The 23079-nt window shown below is 35.3% G+C and overlaps 1 protein-coding gene across 1 annotated transcript in view; it reads right to left on the bottom strand.

Annotated features, from left to right (window-relative positions):
• Positions 1–1639: 1639 nt before the first annotated feature.
• Positions 1640–23079, bottom strand: part of SCARB2 (scavenger receptor class B member 2) — an 83762-nt gene continuing 62322 nt past the window's right edge. Inside the window, exons 8-12 of the mRNA XM_003774311.4 lie at positions 22550–22668; positions 17916–17989; positions 15941–15992; positions 12669–12827; positions 1640–9000 (exon numbers count right to left, since the gene is read on the bottom strand). Coding sequence (XP_003774359.1) covers positions 8962–9000; positions 12669–12827; positions 15941–15992; positions 17916–17989; positions 22550–22668 — 443 coding nt within the window. The 3' untranslated portion in view covers positions 1640–8961. The remainder of the gene's footprint in view (positions 9001–12668; positions 12828–15940; positions 15993–17915; positions 17990–22549; positions 22669–23079) is intronic.

The raw sequence follows: 23079 nt of genomic DNA, 5'->3' as shown, positions 1-23079 counted from the left end.
TTGAATGAGTCTTTCTAGGCTTGATCTCCAATTCAATGGGGTTAGAATCTCCAATTCCGGACTCAACCAGCCCCATTTAGATAACAGAATGAAGCCGTTTGTCTTGTTTCCCTCCAGCGAGGGTCTTTTACAGAGGCAGGATTCAAAGAGACTTTCTCCTTGAAGGAGTTTTAGAGAATTTGGGGGCTCCCTTGTAAGACCCATAAACATCTATGGCAGTTATCCAATTTTCTCTTTGTTGTTTTGCTTGGATTAATTAGGTTACTTGAGATTCTGATATTTGCAGATTTTTTTTTTGGAAGGGGGAGTAACTAACACCCATTTTGAGTGGGAAGAAGCCAGATTGATGAGTGGAAGCAAAGGGCTATCTTCCCCCATAAGAACAGTCAGGGAAGCAATTTTTATTCTGAACCTATCATACTCCTAGACCAGAAATATTTGAGGGATATCATTTTAACCCAATATGCTCAAAGACTTTTTTTTTTTTTTTTCTGAAAGAGCACTCAACTTTGGCTTTCACTTCTGAGGACTACTTGCCTCTTTCCCTGTTCCTAGTCCCCTGGTGGTATAGATACCATATCATATCCCATATGCCACCAATGTATCTTCTATATATTTAGACAATCCATATGCTATAAATCTCACATGTGAACACATATCAAACAAGCATTACACTTTTAAAACCTCACACTAGGTGCCCCCACTCTTTCTCCTCTCACTTACTCTAACCCCTTTGCAATATGACTTCCTTCCTCATGTAGTTGAAACTCCTCTTTCAAAAGTTACCAGAGATCTAATTGCCTAATGTAATGGCCTTTTCAAAGAAATGTTCAACCTCATGGAGCTTACTAAAGTATTTGATGGCATCAATCATATTCTCCTCCTTGGTGCTCTTTTTTATTTTGTTCTGATACTTTTCTCTCTAAGTTCTCTTCCTACCTTTTTGACCAGTCCATCTTCTTTATTGGTTTTTCAACCATATCATTCCCCTTAAATTATGGGAGGCAGCTAGGTAGCACAGTAGATAGAACACTAAGTTTGTAGTCAGAAATATCTGAAATCAAATCTAACCTCTGACACTGTGTAACAAGTCATTTAATCTGTTTGCCTCGGTTTTTCTCAACTGTAAAAATGAAAATAATAACATTAATAACTATACCTCACAAGGTTATGAGAAGCAATGAGATAATATTTGTAAAAATTCTTATATAAGTATAATGCCTGGTGTGTAACAGATGCAATGTATTATCATCCCCTTTGCTATGACAGCTACATTACGTTCTAAGAAAAAGGAACTGTTTCTTGCCTAAATTGTACATCTAGGAGTGCCTACCATAGTTCTCTGCATACAGGAGATATTTAAAATTTGTTTGGTAAATGAATGAGTAAAGTGATCCTATATTACAAGGTTGGGAGTATTTTAAAAACAATTATTTCAGTTTTCAGAGCTAATAAGTAGGCTACAGATTTTTCTCAAATGTTTTCAGACTAAAAACTCCCACATATTTGTGGGCAAGAGGAAGCCCAAGAGAAAACAAATATATTCCCCACTCTTTTGTTCCAACTTTTCTCTGATTCCTTTGGGCTGGGAATAACTCCAGACTATCATTAGGACAAATAGTCAAAATCCTAGATCCAGTTTTATAGAAATGATAACTTTATTAGTGAAACATTTTGTTTTTATTAACAGTAGAAACAAGCATTTTTAGAATCACATTAAATGAGTCCATTGTAAAAACTAAATGTGCACTATTCTGAATATCTTCTTTAGTGGCCACAAAAAAGGAAAAATAGTTAAAAGGGGGTTAGGAGGAGGCAGAAATATGACAGGCCAAAACTGAAGATCACTTTTTATAAACATCAAATCTCAATAATCAACTTAAATTTTATAATCAATGATTGATTTTGAAATAAAAGCCCCAGGAGTGGCTAATTATTCTGTTTGGCTTTTTAATGCTTTTTCCTTTCAAGGACAAGAAGAAAAAGTCATGTGGTAGCAACTGCCACAGCAGTCAGCCAGTCTATAAACATTTATTAAGCCCCTATTATGTATCAGGGACAAAGTCAAGAGATTTAAGTTCTAACATCTAATATCTTCCTAAGCACCTATTATGTATCAGAGACAAAATCAAAAGATTTCAGTTCCAGTAACTAATATCCTCCATTTACAAATTGAATTTAATAACACTGGCCACTAACTTCCCTATGATGTTGACAAGACTAAAGTTTGTAAAGACCTTAACCTATGATTTGTTTCATTGATAAAGACAACCCCCTCTATAAATGCAAACTATTCTGCAATTTAGAGCCTTAGAGACTTGGTTGGGATCCTAAGTGGCTAAGGACCTTCCCAGAGTGACATAGCGAAACTCCAGTTTTTGCTGACTCCAAAGCAGGTTCTCTAGGTTTCAAGCCATTCTGCCTTTCAAATAAGTGTTACCAATTAGTAGCACATATTAATTGCTGCAGTTGTTCATAGGTTGACCACAGATTCTCCTGCAAAGGAAGTCATTTTCAATGTATTTGCTTAATTTGATTTTCAGGTTTACAAAAAGAAAAAAATGGAAGTATGAGATAATCTCATAAATGAACAAATAATCTGAAAATGGCTTTTCTTCCTCCTCCCCCCAAATTAACAGGCGTTCACAATATGTGACCTTATATTTGTAAATGCAAAATCTTGTCTGTAAAATCTTAAAGAAAAAAAATGAATAATGGAGAGAGCCCAATAAAAGATTTAAGCCAAGTCATCCAGAAGGTATGAGTACAAAAGTAACTGGGATTGGCTAGATCTTGCAGGTTTTCTATAAGCACATTTTTTCCTCCTCTACTGATTCTCACTGTTTTAAGACGTGATCACCTGCTCACCACCTTTCACCTTTCATAGGGGTCTGTGTCTACTGTCCTGGGAGAGCATATTGGACAAAACAAAATGCCACCTTTCAAAGGCTCTCCTTACTAAGCTGTCTCCCATGCCTAGGTCGAAATTCCTTGAAAGCTGGGATAGAGATGATCTTATCTCATGGTTTTCTGAATACTGTTATCTAGAGAAGAATAAATTGAGATATACTCTTGTCAAATGTGTCTTTTTCTGAACCTGATCAAAGTCTAAAGGAAGACAGATTCCCTGTAGAGGTAGGGGTTCTTTAGAAACCTTCACATGATATTGATTGCAAACTTCTAAAGGAGTTACCCAATCACATTAGGATGGTCCAACTTTACTATGCATAGAATTAAAAACAAGTGGCTAAAAAACATGTATTATCTGGGCAGTGGTATACAGTCAGAGGGTAATTATAAAGTACTGATCATCACTGTATATTTTTCATACAGAAACTGGGAATGGATCTAGTATTAAATAGAAAGGCTGAATTATTTGGTAAACTTGAATGCTTTAAATGATTCCAAGCTTCCCCTTCAAAGGTAGGCATATCTTTTTTAACACTGGCATTTTTAGAGAATATTCTATGGCTGCAAATCATGAAATATCACATGTCTGAAGAATTACAGGTCTGGCCCACACTCATTGCAATGCAACACTTCCTGATGAACAAAAATAGGTGGCAACACATTACCAATGAATAATGGCACAGAATAAAAAAAATATATATTTATGCCTAAAGGTGGAAGAGTTATATAATCAGATTGGAAGAGAAATGTTTGGAAGATCCCTGGAACCTCTTGCTCTGATTGGTCAATTCCTTTCAGAACCTATATTTTAAGGAAGTGCCCAGATCAGCCAGGTTCACACCTTCAGGCTCCACTCCTGGATTTGCTGACTTTCATGTGTAGATAAATTACCTCCCCAGCCACCCTTTCCAAGATCCTATCTCTCTCCACCCAGTCTCCCTCATGATTCGTGAAAGCAAGGACTTTTTCCCTCCTTATATTCTATTTTCAATGTTTATCATAGTACCTTGCATATAGTAAGCACTTAATATAAATGCTTGCTTATTGACAATCCAAAGACTTTCTTAGCTGCCACTCAAAACTGAGTATATTGAATGGAGAGGAAGGCTTCTCCCTCCTATGCCCAATGTTTGGTCCCTTGGTGGACTCATCTGCCCTTAATGTGCATAAATTTTGAAGGGAAAAATTCTTTGAAATGCATTTAGTTCACAGAAAATTGGCACAAATCAATTAGAGATTTCAAATCAAATATCATCCTATAGCACCAAGGAGACATACATGTAGAAGCCCTTTAAAATCACAGGCTATTCAATACTTTTTAAAAATTTAAATTAAAAAAAAGCCACACAGGCAAAGGCCAGTAATAAGGGAAGATCAAATGACTATACTGATATTTGAACACATAAAGAAATTGTTTTCTACTAAAAACATTACTAATTTTTCTGAAAACCTAAAGATTGGACCACCTTATGGTATGACCAAATAAGGCAGCTGGGTGGTATAGTAGATAAAACTCTAGATTTGGATACTTGATAGCTACATGACTCTGGGCAAGTCACTTAGTTTCTACCTACCTCAGTTTTCTCATCTGTAAAATGGGGATAATAACTTCCTACTCAGGATTCTTAGAGGGATAAAATGAGATAATTATAAAGTATTTTGCAAATTTTAAAATATTATATAAATAATTGCTAGCTGTTATTATTGTAATGAAGATTGTATTTTGAAGTAGATGATGATCTTTGATAATCAAAATAAGTTCTCAAGAGTTCTTGAAGTTAAATGTAAGGTGGATTTATAGGAAAAGTAAGAAGGCTGTGGTCCTATCCCACTTTTGCTTCCTAGTAATCTTGCTAGCTATACTTGGTACCCTGGCATTTGCCCCCATTCAGTACATGTCAGCAAAAAGGATGGCCCATGAAGTTCAGAGGCACATATTTCTCAACTAAGTGGGTGGCAGTGATCCAGGAGATACTTCCTAAAAAGTGACCTTGAGCTCCCACTCAAAACTGCTTCAGAGCTGCCAAAATCTATGTGCACTTTTCATCCTGTGGTCTTCATGTTGCTGTGGGGAAAAACAGCCAGTGGGATCTGGATGATGATTTCCTGACAGTTGTGAGACACCATAGTTGGGGAAAGATAGGAATTCTAATTTTCATAAGCTAGTATCTCATAAGCTATTTTTCAAGTGGCCATTAGGGATCTATGTGATCGATCTGGTCAAAGTAATGACAGCTTATTGGAAAGAACATGTTTGATAACATTTCTTTTTTCTGTTTCTAGAACACTTTCCCTCCTCATCTCTACTTCGTGATGTCCTTCAAGTCTCAGATAAAATTTTATTTTCTTTTTTAAAAAAAGTATTATTTAATTTCCCTTCAATTGCAGCTTAAAACAATTTTAACATTAAAATTTCATCTTCTACAAGAAGCCTTTTCCAGTTCCTCTTAATTCTAGTCCTTTCCTCTATAATTATCTCCAATCTATATTGTCTATAACTTGCTTATACCTACCAATTTGCAGTTTATCTTTTCTATTAGATGAAGGCTCCTTGAGACAGAAACTGGTTTTTGCCTTTCTTTGTGTCCCTGGCATATAGGTACTTAATAAAAAGCTTGTTGATTTGATTTGTTTCTAATAGAGTACTATATGAAGGAAAATAATTTCTGTTATGCATTTTAGCCAAAATCTGTCAGAGACTATATGTGAGCATTTCTTCTTGGAGAGAGGATTAGACCGTTCTTCTTATCAAAATATTCCTTTTTCCCCAAATAACTTCTAACTTATAGTTATGAAACAAAAGATGAAATTTCACAAAGAACAACAAAAAAGGTACATAGTTTAAGCTTAGATTTTTTTTTTAACCAAAGAGAACAATTAGGTACATCACTGCTGAGGCACTCTTGGTGAAAATATCTTCCTGAAACCAACCACTGCCCCTGAGAAGTCCCCATTGGATGTGCTCAAAGATAAACAGAGATAGCTCTTTTAATTAAATCAGACAAAAATATATTCTCATTCTTAGTTTGGTCACCATAAACAAAAAAAAACCTTTTCAAATGATTTTAGTTTCCAAAAATTACTATCCCTCTCTCAAACTGATTAAGATTTTTTATTCAAGGAGTACTGGGTGAATCTTTTGCTAAAGTGAAACCTCAGATGAGAACAATGTCATAATACAATGTCTTCATATTTTTATAACACTATCATTATTGCTGCTCAAATTCCAAAATAGTTTTCTTCAATTTTAATTTTAAATTGTCCATATGTGTCTGCAGTAATTTTGACAAGCATAGGAATACATATGCATGCCCAAACTTCTGGAATGAACAATAATCCTATCAAAGGTTTTCTATACCATTTGTCTACCATCCTCATATATAATCCCTTTTACTCTCATCCCTACATACATAAATGTCTTAAGTCTAAAAGTTTCTGGGGGGATAGTGGAGTAGACATGGAAAGATCCTTAATTTAGGACTCTGGAGAGGGGACACTAATCATAATCCTGTCACTAATTAGCTATGTGGCATTTAGAAGTTGAGTTTCCCATCTATAATAAGTTGAAAGGAAGCTTCAGGAGTGAATGGTCTATGATTCTAAGATCCTCTAAGTCAGCTTAAAAATAGAATTAGCTTTTTCTTAAAGATAATCAATTACTATGAGAGAGGTAGACATCTTACTCTCAGCAGCCATTTGCCTAACTAGTTACTTTACCAGTTTATTCACCTAGATTTATGTGAACTGCATTGAATCTTGGGGGAGGGAAGCTCTCAAAGAACCCTTCTTTAGTTGATGTTGATAGCCAGGTTATCTTCTTTTAAGAACATCATTATTTGGTTCATTTTACCCCACTTCCCTAAATTTATGGATACTAGAATATAACTCTTACCCAGATCTTTGCAACTGTAGTATCTGATTCTTTCCTTACATCTTATAGGCCTGTACTCTTCAATCCTATGACAATGGCATAATGGCTGTTGCATAAACAAGAGACAGTTCTGGGTGTTCTTTCCAGCTGTCCCCCATTCCTGGAATGGTCTCCCTTTTCATCTCTAGCTTACTTAGCTTCCTTCAAGTCCCAATTAAAATCCTACCTCCAAGACACTTTTGCCAATCCCTCTTAATTCTAGTGTCTTGTCTTCTTTTAATTACTTTCTATTTCTCCTGTATATAGCTTGTTTGAACATATTAATTTATTTGTCTCATTCGATTGGGAGCTCACTAAGGGCAGAGAACTGTCTTACTTCTTTTTGTATTCCCAAAACTTGGCAGAGTATCTGGCACACAATAAGTGCGTAATAAATTCTTATCAACTGACTGATCTTTACAAAAAAAAAATTAAGAGACCTCAACTTCCATGCAATCACTTAGGCTAACATATACTGAATATAGGAAAGACTTTATTTAACCCTGCAAAAAATACAAAACAGTAGTGACTCACATCTTAGTCCCTGAACTGTTAAAAATGACTCTTCTAATTTTTCTTCCATCTCTCATGGTCTCTATTCCTTAGCAACTACCCAAGTGATGAAGGCCCCTGAACAGGGAAGGCAGTGGAGTCATAAGGAATTGACTTTACCCCTCAGGAAGTCCCTCTTCCCCTAAAGAATCTATAAAGTTTTCCAGATTATGGGGAAGTTGAGGCCTTCCCCATATTCCCATCTTATATCCCTCCTGATTTAAGGACTAGAATAAGGCCCCCAACCAAGGGAAAGAACTCAGAATTATTAAAGAATTGATCATAGGCTCATAGATTTGGAGTTGGAAGGGCTTAAGAATTTATCAAATCCAACCCCTTCATTTTATAAATGAAGGCTCAGAGAGGTCAATTTTGTCCAGGATCACACATCTCCTAGGTATCTGAGGGAGGACTCCAATCCAAATCTTTCTGACCCCAAGGGCATTAGGATTGCATTGCCTCTTAACCCCTTCTCCTAGGTATGCAGTTCTATTAATAATGACAACAAAAAGGTAAGCTCCCCAGATCTGTTTGTCTCATTGAAAGCTGTCTCTTGCCCCTCTTCAGCTCCAGCTCTTATTGATTCAAATTCTTCTGCTTGGTCCAGGAACGCAGCGTTGTGCTCCACAGCATCCAGAAAGCTTGGTCTAGAGATTGCTTCATTTGTCTTGGAACACATATTCCCCTGTCACATGGTTCCTTCCTCTCCTGAGCCACGAGCATTCCCAGGAGAGCCTCAAAGGAGTGCAGGCTTTTTCTTGGAGGGGGAAATCTTGAGCCTAAGGTTCTGGAGAGAGTTTCTCTCCTATCTCAGCTGTGGCTCCTCCTTTCCTCTCCTTTTAAAAAGTGAGTCTAAGACCATGACTCAGAAACGTGTCCAGCCATGATTCAGTCATTCTCAAATGTGGTGTTAATAGTTAATTACAGTTTGTATAGGGACAAAGATCTCATCTGTGAGTAGCAGGGAAGACCCAACTATACAATGATCCTATGGTTTAAAATGATTGGTTTTAAAATGAGAAGATGAAGTGGTAACTAAAGTTGGGTTTTTAGGAGCATATAGTATCTTAGAAAATGAGATTAGTCCCAATATCTAACAAGATGCAGAGACATTTTAACCACAACAGGTGATATGAAACTTCTAGCATTCCAACAACCCCAAAATCATTAATACTTACAGTATTTATTTAAAATGCCCGCCACAAACATGAACACAAAGCAACTTGCAATGGGCTGTATGATTTCAGAAAGTATAGTCACCAGCCACTGTCAGTCAGTTCTTCAAAAGCTAACTTAGCAGCCAGCTGGAACAGTGATGTTGTATTTCCCCCCATATCAATAGTGCATCAAATTAGTTAATTAGCTGATTATTAGAAAGTAAGCTCCTTGAGGGATGGGGCTATCTTTTCTTTTTGCTTATATCTGAATCCCCTGCACTTAGCACAGTGCCTGGAACACAGTAAGCACTTAATAAATGCTTAATTGACTGACTTGTTGATGAACACAAAGATGCTTTCCCAAGGAAGTAGTGGTTGGAATTTTGTCCGCTTGCATAGTTCATTCACCAAGCTCAAATAGTAGGGAAGATCTCAGGTCCTCATGAGGGGTGCTCTTTCATCAGCAGTGCCCTGAGGAATACACAACACAAGGAGGAAAGAATGGTCAGGTTCTAGAGATCCAGTCCTTTTTTCTAAGGACTGAAAAGGCAGACAAGAAGGATCTGATCAAAAGAGTTCAAAATAAAATCTTGGCTCAGAAAACCAGTCCTATGATTCCTGTACAAATAGGACATGGCTAAAAATTACACTCTGCTTTATTAAAAAAAAATCTTTATAAGGTTACTACCTTACACTATTGGGTTGAGATGGAAAGAAAAATTGCTCAACCTGTCAGAGCTTTCTAGGAAACCTGTTTATTTTTGTGCTTTCATTTCTGACTCTATGATTCCATTTGAAGTTTTCTTGGCAGAGATACTGTAGTTGTTTGCCATTTGCTTCTCCAGCTCATTTTAGAAATGAGAAACTGGAGCAAACAGAGTTAAATGATTTGCTTGGGAGTCACACAGCAAGTGTCTGAAGTCAAATTTGAACTCATGAAGATGAGCCTTTCTGACTCCAGAGCTAGCACTCTATCTATTATACTATTTAGCTTCCCATTATGGGACTGCTTTAGGGCTCATTCAAAAAGAATCTGAAATAACTAACCTGCACTTAACACACCACATTTATTTCGATAGTTTATAAATCTACAGTTTCATGCTTATGGGTATTCTTCTACCAACAGGTTGCAAATCTCCTTTGTCTAAAAGAATTCATTATATTGTGGCAAGCACTCTGGTGAGAAGCCTATCCAAATTTAGCTAGGCTTTTCCTCAGGAGAAGGAAACACAGTCTTGTAAGCTCCATGTCAGTAAGTACCATGTTGAATTTTCAGTGTAAATGTTTATACCTCTGAAATTTAGCAAATACTCCAGATCAGGACTTGAGTTACTGTTTTTGTCTAGACTTAAAAAATTGATAATGCAGATTAGACTCAAAAGTGAGTGATCTGTACATCCATTCCCCCATCCCCTCTCCATCTCATTGTCTCCTCATACCTCATTCCTCAGCCTGGTTCCTTGCCACCAGAGCTGGTTGTTAAACATTTACCAGCATGGACACAGTTCATTGCTATAATGATACTAAAGACTCTTCCAGTTTACTAAGACCTTCTTGGGCTTCTCCCTTATGGGCAGCTAGGTGATGCCACAGTACACAGAGTGCTGGATCTGGCCATAGGTAAATGATGGGGTAAATGATGGGGTAAATGAAATTACTAGCTCTGATTCCTGTGGGCAGACCCTTTGAGAATCCAGAAGTACCTACCATTCATTACCTCATAACTATAACAGATGTGGCTCTTTCAACAAGGAGGTAATTGAGGCCAATTCCAATAGAATTGTGATGGAGGGAGCCATCTATATCTAGAGAGAGGACTAGGGGGACTGAATAGGGATCACAGCATAGTATTTTCACCTTTTGTTGTTTGTTTGCTTATTTGTTTTCTTATTTTTTTCCTTTTTGATCTGATTTTTCTTGTACAATGTGATAATTGTGGAAATATGTATAGAAGAATTGCACATGTTTAACCTATACTGGATTATAGAGGAGGAGGTGAGGAGAGAGGAAGGAGAAAAATTTGGAAAACAAGGTTTTGCAAAGATGAATGTTGAAAATTATGCATATGCTTTGAAAATAAAAAGGTATTATTAAAAAAAAGACATGTGTATGTGTTTCCCTACAAAGAAACATTTTTTAAAAATACTGGATTCATACTTTCATTGGGGTAGAGAGAACTCTCTACTAGTTCAGATGGATACTTTCTCTGTAATTTATAATCTTAGAGAATTGTCTGAAATGTTGAGAGATCAAATGATTTGACCAAGGTCACACAAATAACCTATGACAAGAGAGAGGCGCTGAACTCGTGTCTTTCTGGAATCCATGCTACCTCTCATATAAATTCACACAGATATATATATTTATATAGTGATATATCTATATATCTCTACATATGCATGAACATTTATCTATATATGTACATGTATGCGGGTATATATATATATATATATATATACACACATATATGTGTGTGTGTACATGTTTATATATTGAATGACTTACATACAACCAGGAAGATTTGGACTCAGATTCCCCCCCTGCCTTAATCCCTAATTTAATGAAGCAGTAACAAAATTCATGTATTTGTTTTTATCTACTTCTGTATTTGTTTCTTTTTATAAACTGAAAATGTTTTATTGATGCTTTTAGGTGTATGTATGTGTGTGGAATATATCAATATCAAGCAAAACACCTATCTAAACCTTTGTCAAAATTGCATTCATCATCCAGCATTTCTAGTCCATCCATTTTCTTTATTAAGAGGGGGTAACTCCTTTTCCTCACTAATCAATTGCTATTTGATCAGTTGTGAAAATCTTCAGTGTACTTTTCTTTTACATTATTATTGTAGTTACCATGTAAAATATTATTCTGGATTGGTTGATTTCAGTTTGCATTCATTCATGTAAATTTTACCTGTTTTTTCTGTGACACTTGTTATTTCTTACAGCACAAAAATATTCTATCCCACTCAAAAAATCACAATTCTTTGACTCTTTCCACAACTGATGAGCACTCCCTCAGTTTCTACTTCTTAGCTACTACAAAAGTACCATCAGAAATATTTTTGTATATATGAGTCCTTTCCCTCTGTCATTTCTTTGGGACATAAGCCTAATAGTAGTATGAATGTCAAAGGGTATGCACAAGTTTAGTGACTTTTTGGTAGACAAATTTACAACTCCACCAACTCTGCATTAGTGACTATCCTTTCACATCCCCTCCAACAATTGTCATTTTCACCATCTAATGGATATTCCAACCTAGTGGAACCTTGGTGTTATTTTAAACTGCATATTTTTTTAACTAATGATTTGGATCTTTTCTTAGCAAGGTCACTAGTAGCTTGTGTTTTTCACTTGAGAACAAAAGAATTGTTGTTATACTTTGGCCAACTTGTCTTCTGGGAATGTCTCTTTTTCTTATATATTTGCATCATTATTTTTTCCTCTTGGAAATTATACCTTTATTAGAGAAAGATAAAGTTGAAGATTTTTTCTGAATTGTTTTCCTTCCATCTCCTCTATATGAATCTTGCATATAACATTATTAATATGTTGCTTCCCATATTATAATGTAAGTTCCTTGGGGACAGGAGGCTATTTCTGACTCTATTTGTATTACCCACACTTAGCATAGGGTCTGGTTTATATTAAATTATTAATTAATATGTTTGCTGGTGAACTAATTTTAACTTTCAGTAACTTTGGTTGTCCAAAATAATTTCAATTTTATGTAATCAAAATTGCTCATTCTATCTTTGTTCAGGTAAGAATTATAGTTCTGAAAGACATCTTCCCTTCTCTAATTTTTAAATTATATTATCTTTTTATATTTAAGTAATATAATCATTTGGAGTTTATTGTAACATAAAAGATGTTGGTTTTATGATAATTTTTCCATGCTTCTTTCTAGTTTTCCCAGAAGTTTTTGTCAAAGCTTTTCAAATGCCAACTCCATCTTTAAATTGGTCTCTTTACTCCCTATTTATGTTGTGATGTGAACAAGGAATTTTTCTGTTCAGTATTAGGACCCTGAGTGTAAGACTCATGCCATCTACAACTTGGTGATAATTAATCTTTCAGCTGTGATTATCCAACAGAATGATCAATAGACCATGGCAACCACTCACTCACCTCTTCTGTTGACCCTTGTCCTTTGCATGCCATCCAGGTAAAGATCAAACCTAAGAGTACTCCCAGAGCCATGATGATGTAGGGGATGTTGGTGATGACCATAGTGGCATTTATTACGGACTTGAGTTTTGTTGCAGAATCTTTATCGATAAGAACACTCTGGAAAGAGAGGGATAGACATTCCCTTTGGTCAGAGTAACTCTCACTCAGGAAGATATCTCAGGGTTGTATATTTGTTCTCCCTTTCTTGATAGCTTCTTCCCTCCAGTCTGCTTCAGAGAGTATAATATGTAATCCTTTAAACTAGTATGGTCAAACTGAGATAGAAATGGAGGCCACTAAATCATATATAAGTATTCTTGTGTTCACATAGAAAAAACACCTATCAGCATTACTTATGTTCTATTATGTGTTCATTTATTTTGTTAAATATTTCCCTATTATATTTTCATCTAGTTTGGACCACAGTAGATGTCTTCCTTTTCCTGCTACAAACATCTTAACTTGCTCAGTAGAAGTATGCTTCATGAGAGTAGGGTCTCTTTCATTATCCCTAAGTTGAGGCTTTAGCCACTGGATTTATGATGGCTGCTCCTGAAAAGAGGGCCTACCCATGGGAACATAATTGAAGGGAAAAATACTTGGCTTTCTTCCTCAGAACTGAGGGGGCCAACAGAAAGGAGAAGATATACAACAGAATCTGGATTTGCAATATTTTTTTAAGTAACAGGTGATTGTTCTTTTGAACAATCTAATTTGCATGTTAAGTCATCAGGAATGAATGAATGTGAATAGGGGAAAATTCCATGTGAGAGAAACATATTTTTGAGTGAGTGTATGATAATTTTTATAATTGCTCAAACTGCAAGAAAAATCACTGAGGCAGAGTTCTCAGCCAATGACACTTTATCAAATAGTCTATGGTCCCCTCTAAAGAAGCAGACCTCAGATTTTCTTCATAATCTGAGATGCCTTCTTTTCCCAGAGCCTTATTTGTATAAGGCTTGATTCTAGATTTGATACTTGAATACTTTAAAGGAATTACATGAAGTACAGAAATCAACTTATTGATAAACATTGCTTTGCAGGCCAAAAATGATACATCGGTTAGAAATGGTATATCAGAAGGAAGGTCTCGGGTTGGGGGAAACGCAGACATCTCCACTGACTTAATTGTCATAAGATGGTCACCTGCTCATGTTGGACAAGAAAGAGTGGTCTGGAGGCACAAAAAAAAGTTGGGGGACTTTCCATGTAATTGAGTTACTTCTGCCACACTAGACTTGGTCACTATGACAAGGAAAAACAAGGGCAGAGGGCTTCCAGTTAGCTTCTTATGATTTTTTTCTCTATTTAAATTTTTTGAGTTACAAATTTTCCCCCTTCCACCCTACACCCCTCTCATTGAAAAGGTCCATGTGAAGTTGTACAAAACATTTCCATAAAAGTCATGTTGCAAAAGAAAATATGGATCTCCCCTTTCCCCCCTAAAAAAAAAACCCTCAAGAAAAAAAAGAAAGTAATAAATATATATATATAAATACTTCAGTCTGTATTCAGACAATTACTTGTGGATAGCATTTTTCATCTTAAGTCCTTTGGAGTAGCCTTAGATCATTGTATTGCTGAGAATAGCAAAGTCATTCACAGCCGATCATTTCACAACTTTGCTATTACTATGTATTATGTACACAATACATTTTATTCTGCTTGAGTTCAAGGAGGACTTTCCAAGTTTTTCTTATAATTGGCTTCCTACAATTAAGCAAGTGAATTTACAATTTGAAGTTCATAGCTCTGAGGCCTAATATACAGAACTTTTAATCTTTATCCATAGGAAATCAAATCAAATTGATTAATATTGATTAGAATAAAGGAAGGATCCAAATGAATCATTTCTCACAAAGAAATATTTTGGGACACAATGAATGATTCCCACATTTTGTCTAAGGCATGATCTAGGTTCCTATGATGCCTTGATATTAAGGCTGATGAGAAACAGAGACCACATAAGAAGACTAGATTTTCTGAATACCAATTAAGTCCCATCCAGGGATGTTCTTTTGATAATGTCTTGCTAAATCATTGGTTTACTTTAAATTGGGACTCTTCTTGATAGTTACTCAAAATAGCTGTAATTAAAGCCTGTAAGTACTTCATCTAAACCATTAATTTAATCCCATCTTCATTCTGTATTTGAATGAATACCTCTCTATTAACTTCCTTAAAGAGGAAGTAATTAGTATAAAAATGTTTTTCAATGTTGCTGTGAAGAAAGTAAGAGATTTGCTTTGTTACTATTGTTGTTTTAGTGCAATGGAAATAATATGGAGCCAGATGCCATGGGTTCAAATCCTGCCTCTAACATTTATTACTTACATGACATCAAACAAACCTCCCTAATTTCCTCATTTGTAAAATGAGGAGGTTGCACTAGATGGTGTACCTTTCAGTTCAAGAGCTGGGATTTTTTAATCTTTAGTAATACACAAACTGAAATAAATACACATTTGTATATGTATCTCTGTGTACACATATATGCACATAGGTATATATACATATAAATCAGTTTTTTATATATAATTGATAATATGTGTATAGTTATCTCTTCCACATTGTGAAGGGTGGTTAGAGGAGTGGCAGCCCTGCCATCTGAAAAATCCACATAAAATCTGGAAAATCCAGATATGAAATTAAATGGGAATTTGGAGGGGAGTTTTGTAGAAGTCATAGATAACATACAAAAAAGTTCAAAATCTCAGAAATCTAAATTTTATGCATTTAATTTCTAATACTAACATACAATTCATTGAAACTGCAATGGGAAAAGTTGTGAGTGGAAGAAATAACTGTATGTGTGTATAAATGTACACATATACACATTATCACATTTTATTTCATTGTTATATTTTTTACACTGCTAATTTCTTCTAGACCTTTCTCTTTCACAGTTATTATCCTAAAAGTAAAATGTGTCTCTTTCTGCTCTCTCCTAATTCTTGATTACACTCTGCTCCATATTTTGAATCTCAGAAACCTACAGAAGTAGGTTCATGTGACATATCACCAGAAATTGTCTATATGAACACAAATAAATGTGGGTTTTTTTTTTTGTTTGGTTGGTTGTGCATTTGTTTTTTTAATCAAACTCTTCTTTTAATTCTCTTTAAATTACAGATATATTTTCTAAAAATTAGACATCCAATAAACCATTTTTCTAATTGAAGAACCCCAATCTTCTCAAATATCCATAATGTTCTCTTGAGACTTACCTCATTTAGATACATAACTGGGAAAACTAAACTCTTGATGTTTCCAGTTTCCCTACAAAAAAAGAAAGGAAAATAATACTTTGCAATATATATATATATATATATATATATATATATATATATATATATATATATATATATTAGGGAATTGGGGTTAAGTGACTTGCCCAGGTCAAACAGCTAGGAAGTGGTAAGTGTCTGAGATCAGATTTGAACTCAGGTCCTCCTGACAAGGCTGGTGCTCTATCTACTGCACCACCTAGCTGCCCACCTTCACAACATTTCTGTACACCATAAATATACATCACCATAATGACACATTAAATTGAAGTGACAAATGTGTAACATGAAAACAGTTGTAAGACTAAGGAGAAAACAGGGATTTCTTCCTTAGCTTTATTACTGAATTCTTAGTTGCTTTCTTATAAATGAATGTAGATCAGAAATTAAATTCAAATTATCTTGTAACTCTAGATTCATCAGTTAAATTCAACATTGATACATGCTTTCTCCATGTATCAATTTTGTATACTTATGAGATGTGCCTATGAAATAATGTTGCCTATGTTTAAATGTATATCTCAGAATTTTTATATCTAAAAAGAATGTTTCCTTTCTAGAAGTCACTAGGGCTTAAGACTATTCCCACACAAATATGACACAATCTTGCCTCAAAAAATCTTTGGAACTCTGGCTTAACGATATATTGCTTTGCATATTCCCAGCTTGATAAACATTCATCATTTAAAAATTAATAATTCACATTTGTCTATTCCATTTTGTGGAAATTATAATTTTTTTCTCAGATGCCTCAAAGTACTACTATGCCTATTTTATAGATGAGGAATTAAGGGAGCAAGTCACATAGGCTATTGTAATAGTCCAGGAATGAAGTGATGAGGGTCTACACTACAATGGTGGCAAGAGAAGGCATGTACAATATTATGTACATGTACAAGGGTGAGTTTAAGATGTCAACTAGACATTGAATTCAAGATGGCTGAAAGGCAGTTGGAAATACGAGGTTGGATATCAGCAGAAAGTTTGGGGCAGGTAAGGGAGATTTCAGAATCAGCAGTATAGAGATGGTAATTAAATGCATGGGAGATGATGAGATGATCAAATTTAGTAGTATAGACAGAGAGAGACCTAGGATCTAGGACAGAGCTCTGGGGGACACCTGTGGTTAGAAGGTGTGATGTGGAGGCAGATTCAGAAAAAGAGAAGAAAAGGCCAGATAGAGTGGAGGAAAATCAGGAAAGAATGAAATCTCAAGAATCTAAAGAGGTTTTTCAAGTTGGAAAGGCTTCATGTAGAAAGTCAGATTTTAGCTAAGCCTTAGAAAAAGATCAGATTTTTGACAGGAGGAAATGGGAAAGAAGTCATCCCAGGGGGAACAAAATAGCATGTAGATGGTCAAGGATTAGAAATGTTTCAGAGAGCTTGGGAGATGAGGTTTGAAAAGTAGATAAGGTTCAGAGAACACATAGGAAAGGGCCAGACTATGGAAGGTAAAGAACTTCAGACCAGAAGAATAGATTTTTCCTGGATGCAATAGAGAGCTACTTTTGAAGAGAAGATGATGAAAGCAAAGCCTTAAAAAGATTTATCCAAGGATGGTATATAGGATGGACTGGAAGAATTTTATAAAGAGCATAAATGCAGGCAGAATGGCTAGATAGTCAAGTATGAAACAATCAGGGCCTGAACCAATGAAGCAGCAATAGGAATGGAAAAAGATAGACATGAAAATCATTGCACGGGACATATGTTCTACACTGTAACAGCCTCTCTGAAGAAATCAGTTACATATACCAAACCCCATAGAACATAAATCATTAGGGGATACCTCTTCTGTTATTAATGAACACCTATTTGTCAATGGCTTTAAATTATTATCACAAATTATTGCTTAATTACTTGATGCTTACATCATTATTATTGCAAAAAAAAAAAAAAAGTGGGGGGGACTTACTCAAATCCATCTATTTGTCGGACGTGAACATTGATCTGAAACCTATTGGATCCTCTTAGGATAATCCCAGTCAGCTGAAAATTGAACAGAGCAAAAGGGAAATAATATTAAAATAAATAACATTTTTAAATATTAAAAATAAATATTAAAAAGTATACATACTATAAGAATAATATTCACGCAATAGTTGAAATTATAAAGAACAATACCTCAAATAAAAGATATCTCATCTTGTTCTTAGAAGAGCGGAAGAAATATTGACAGGGATAGGATTTTTTATATAGCATCAGTTTTCTTTTATGTATTAATGGGTTTTACTGAATATTTTTCTTTTCTTTTTTCTTTTTTTTGAAAAATTCCTTATTAGGGGGCAGCTACGTGGTATAGTGGATAGTGCACCAGTCCTGAAGTCAGGCGGACTTGAGTTTAAATCTGGTCTCAGACATTTAATACTTCCTAGCTGTGTGACCTTAGAAAAGTCACTTAACCCCAAATGTCTCAGCAAAAAAAAAATAAAGAAAGAAAAAGAAAAAGAAAAAGAAAGAAAAATCCCTTGTTAAAATAAATGGCCGGGGAGCTGGTTGAATAGAGCACCAGCCCTGAAGTCAGGAGGACCTGAGTTCAGATCTAGTCTCAGACACTTAACACTTCCTAGCTATGTGATCTTGGGCAAGTCATTTAACTCCAACTACTTCAGGAAAAAAAAAAAGAAGGAATGGCTTTCTGAAGGAGGGGAAGGGGAAAGATATAGGGAAAAATCTAGGGGATCTGCAGAATAGATTTTTAAAAATTTTTTGTTTTTTCATCATCTAAGTATCAACAAAAATTTATTTTATATAAAGTATAAATATGACTGCCTGGCTATAATTTCATTTCAATCTAGTTTTAACCAATACTGAAGCCTCTAAGGCTTGGTAGACATAACAATAATAGGATATGCAACAGAAAGTAAACTATGAATGATCACTTAAAATATAGGCTCACAAGGCCTAGACTTAGAAAGGACTTTTGTACTGATTTTGGCCAACCAACCTCAGAAATATATCTGGATCACCTTATGAATGTGGCTTATATATTCAAAGCTAGAACTAAATGCAAGACTTATTTTCCTGGATTCTTAGAAGAGGTAACAGGATGGTTCCAAAAACCTTTTTTTTTTTTTTTTTTTTTTTGCTATAATGATGCAATGAAGATTAAAAAGACACCGAGTCATGTAGAAAGTATAAGAAAGCAGAAATGGGGCTTTAAGCCTCAACAAAAACACATCTGCTGCAACAAAAACTCAAGTCTCAAGCCAAGTAACTGTTGGATACAGAAGCAGGACAAGTCAGGAATTCCCCTTCATAAGTCAGATGAATGGGACTCTTCTGAAATCAAGAAAACTTGCACTCAAAATGCTGTGATTAAATCACATGGACTTCAAGCAAAGGATCAACAACTTGAAGTGCAGTTGCTGGTAAGAAGAGGCTATGAAGACTAAATTAGATTCAGCATATGCTGAGAGGAAAGAGAAAATGTGAACACCGAGGTGCACAAACACACTGTCACTAATGAACATCCACTTGCCAATGGATTTAGATTATTTTTTACAATCATTGCAGAAAAAAATTATTTTTACAATTATTGCATAAAGACTTACTCAAATCCATATACATAAACAAAACTGAAAAGGAGAAACATTTTAGGCAAAATACTAAAAATTAAAATTAACCAACCCATCATGAAGTACTTAAGTGATTATTATTTGCCAAACACTAATAAGTGCAAAGGAAAAGCAAAAATAAATCCTACCTTCACGAAGCTCAGGAGAACTGATTTTAATGAGGGAGATAATACACACACACACACACACATATGTATATATATATATATATATATATATATATACACACATGTGTATATATGTATATGTATGTACCTATATACATATATCTGTACATGAAATATAAATAAAAAGAAGGGACTAGCAACTCTGGAAACTAAGAAAGGCCTTCTGTAAGAGGCATTCCTTGAGCTGAGTCTTAAACATGGCAAGGATTGTAAAAGTCAGAGGTAGTAAGGAGGGAGAAAATTCGGTTCAAAGGCACAAGGAATCCATGGAGAGTACCTATCTTTTGGAAAGATGGAGAAGGAATAGATTCTCAAGAGCTTTAAATGCCAAAGAGAAGTATTACATTTTATTCTAGGGGTAATAGGAAAATAGAAAATTACTGAGTGAGAGTGGGATTGACTTGAACAGATTTATGCTTTAGAAAAATCACTTTGGCAACTTGGTGGAGAATAGATGGGAAAAGGAAGGAACTTGAGAGGAGGAGATAAATTAGATTGCAAATGGAGGAAAGAGGCGATAAAGTCCTGAACTAGGACTGTAGCTATTTGAACAAAAAGAAGGGAAAATATGTAAGAGATGTAGAAAAAAATTATAATATTTTGTCAACTGAATATGTGTGATGAATGGAGGAATCAAGGATGATACTGAAATTGGAAACATAACTGACTAGAAATTAGATAGTGTTCTTGAGAGAAACAGGGAATTTGGAAGAAGGTAAGATTTTGGGGAAAAGATAACTTCTATTTTGAATATGTTGAGTTTGCGGTATCTAAGGAGGAATCCAGTTCAAAACATGCAGTAAGATGATAACGGACTGGAGTTCAAAAAGAAGACTAGGAATTGTCTGCAAAAAGATGATAGTTGGACCCACGGGAGCTGAGAATAGAGGAAAAAGGAGGACCTAGAATAGAACTTGGAGTGCATTCATGGTGAATGATCATGACATAAACATCTAGCAAAAGAGACTGATAAGAGTTATAGAGTTAAGCTGAAAGGAGGGGAACCAAGAAAAAGTAAATAAAAAGATGGGGAGAATAGAGAGAGCACATCTTCTGGCCTTGAGTAGTGTGAATAATGAATCTTGAGAAGTGGTTGTATACATTCAAAATCACAATATTCAAAGTTATAATGATATAAAATTTGGTCATTGATTCCAGCACAATGGAAATATGCAGTGTCAATTTGAATAACATCACCATTGAACATAGTTCTATATATTAAACATGTATTGGATTACCTGCCATCTAGGGGAGGGGGTAGGAGGAAGAAGAGGAAAATTTGGAACACAAGGTTTGCAAGGGCCAATGTTGAAAAATTACCCATGCATATGTTTTGTAAATAAAAAGCTTTAATTTAAAAAAAAAAAAACATAGTTCTATCTAGGAGGAGGTGATCAATTACATCAAATGCTCAAAGTCATTATATTTAGCAATTAAGAGATAATTGGCAATTTTGAAGAAAGTAGTTTCAAATGAATGAAACCAGAATAAAGATTTAAGGGTGAGAAAAAAGACAATGGAGGTACCAAAAGTAAACTGGCTTTTTAAGGGAATTTAGGGTAAAACAAGGTGGTCCATGCCTATAATCCCTGATACTATAGAGACAGAGAGTTTTGAGCTGCAGAATGACTAATGCCAACTAGGAGTCCTGGCATCAATATGGTGAACCCCTGAAAGTGGGAAGATACCAGGTTGTCTAGAGAGAGATATATCTGTCCTCACTGGAAAACAAGTAGGTCAAAGCTTTGGCTTTTTCCACAGTGTATACTTTCCATTGAAAATCCATTCTTCTAGGAGCAGCTAGGTGGGGCAGTGGATAGAGCACCAGCCCTGAAGTCAGGAGAACCTGAGTTCAAATCTGATCTCAGACACTTAATACTTCCTAGCTTTATGACCCTGGGTTAGTCACTTAATCCCAATTGCCTCAGCCAAAAAAAAAATTTTTAAATAAAGAAAATTCATTTTTCCATTGTACCTTCAAATATTTCTTTATTGATCATCTTTTGTGCAGCAGCACACTACCTTCACCCCCACTCCCAAAACCCCCCTTTAGCATTGGCTCAGTTTCCTTTGGTTCCTTTCCTTTATTATTACCTATGCCTACCCAGAGTCTCCACCTGGTTTTTAAGCCATATTCCTCCATTAACATGATTTTCTTCCACCTCTGCCACTTGCCTCTGGACTCTCTTCACCCCCCCCAAAAAAACTAGTGGCACTCATTATTGTAGCCACTAGATAACTGTTTCTCTCCCTTCAAACTTGGAATAAGAATTGTTCCAACCTGTGTCTCCCCACACACTCCAGTGGCAATAAGAAAGGGCACCAGACCTCTTGGATATTTCCAAACACTTATAGGGGTTCTTAACTTGGGGGTAGGTATATTTGTTATTTAAAATTCTGATAACATTTCAATCTAATGGTTTTCCTTTATAATCTATGCATTTAAATACATTTAATTTATATGCATTTAAAAACACAATTTTGAGGGATCTAAAGGCTTCACAGTTTGCTAATGGGATCCATGAACCAAAAAAGATTAAGGACCCCTGACTTAGAAGAGAGAAGCATTGGCGCTCATGAAATGTTTCTCTGCCAGGAGCCTTAGAACTTTTATGGATGAGGAAGAGCTCAAGTCTTGTAACATAAATAGAAAAGTGCTGGGCTAGGTTTTTGTTCCCATTAAAACAGAGATAGTTTAAGGGAAGGCAATTTTTCCCCCAGAGGGCTGAATGTATTTCGACTGAACCATAGGAATGATGTGGAGAAGAAGAAATCCTCTGATTCTCTGAGGAAATTGTACTTACAGGGTTGATATCCATGAATGTTTCATGGTCTTCCTTATTTGGATTCATGCCTTTTATAGCTGAAATAAATTTCTCATCTCCTTGATAGAAGTGTGGAGAAGACAGAAAAATGGGAGCACCTGTATTTCAAAAGAACAGAGGGAAATTTCATTTGACACAAATACTTTGTATGATCTGCTTTATTTGATTTGTTTTCTCAATTATAATGTAAACTGTCAGACAATTCTCAGATGAAGAAATTGAAACTATTTCTAGTCATATGAAAAGATGCTCCAAGTCATTATTAATCAGAGAAATGCAAATTAAGACAACTCTAAGATACCACTACACACCTGTCAGATTGGCTAAGATGACAGGAAAAATAATGATGATTGTTGAGGGGATGTGGAAAACTGGGACATTGATGCATTGTTGGTGGAGTTGTGAATCTAATCCAACCATTTTGGAGAGTAGTTTGAACTATGCTCAAAAAGTTACTCAAACAGTATACCTTTGATCCAGCAGTGTTACTACTGGGATTATATCCCAAA

Source organism: Sarcophilus harrisii, chromosome 6, assembly GCF_902635505.1.
Source record: "Sarcophilus harrisii chromosome 6, mSarHar1.11, whole genome shotgun sequence".
Taxonomy (NCBI): domain Eukaryota; kingdom Metazoa; phylum Chordata; class Mammalia; order Dasyuromorphia; family Dasyuridae; genus Sarcophilus; species Sarcophilus harrisii.
This window is presented reverse-complemented; position numbering and strand designations above follow the sequence as displayed.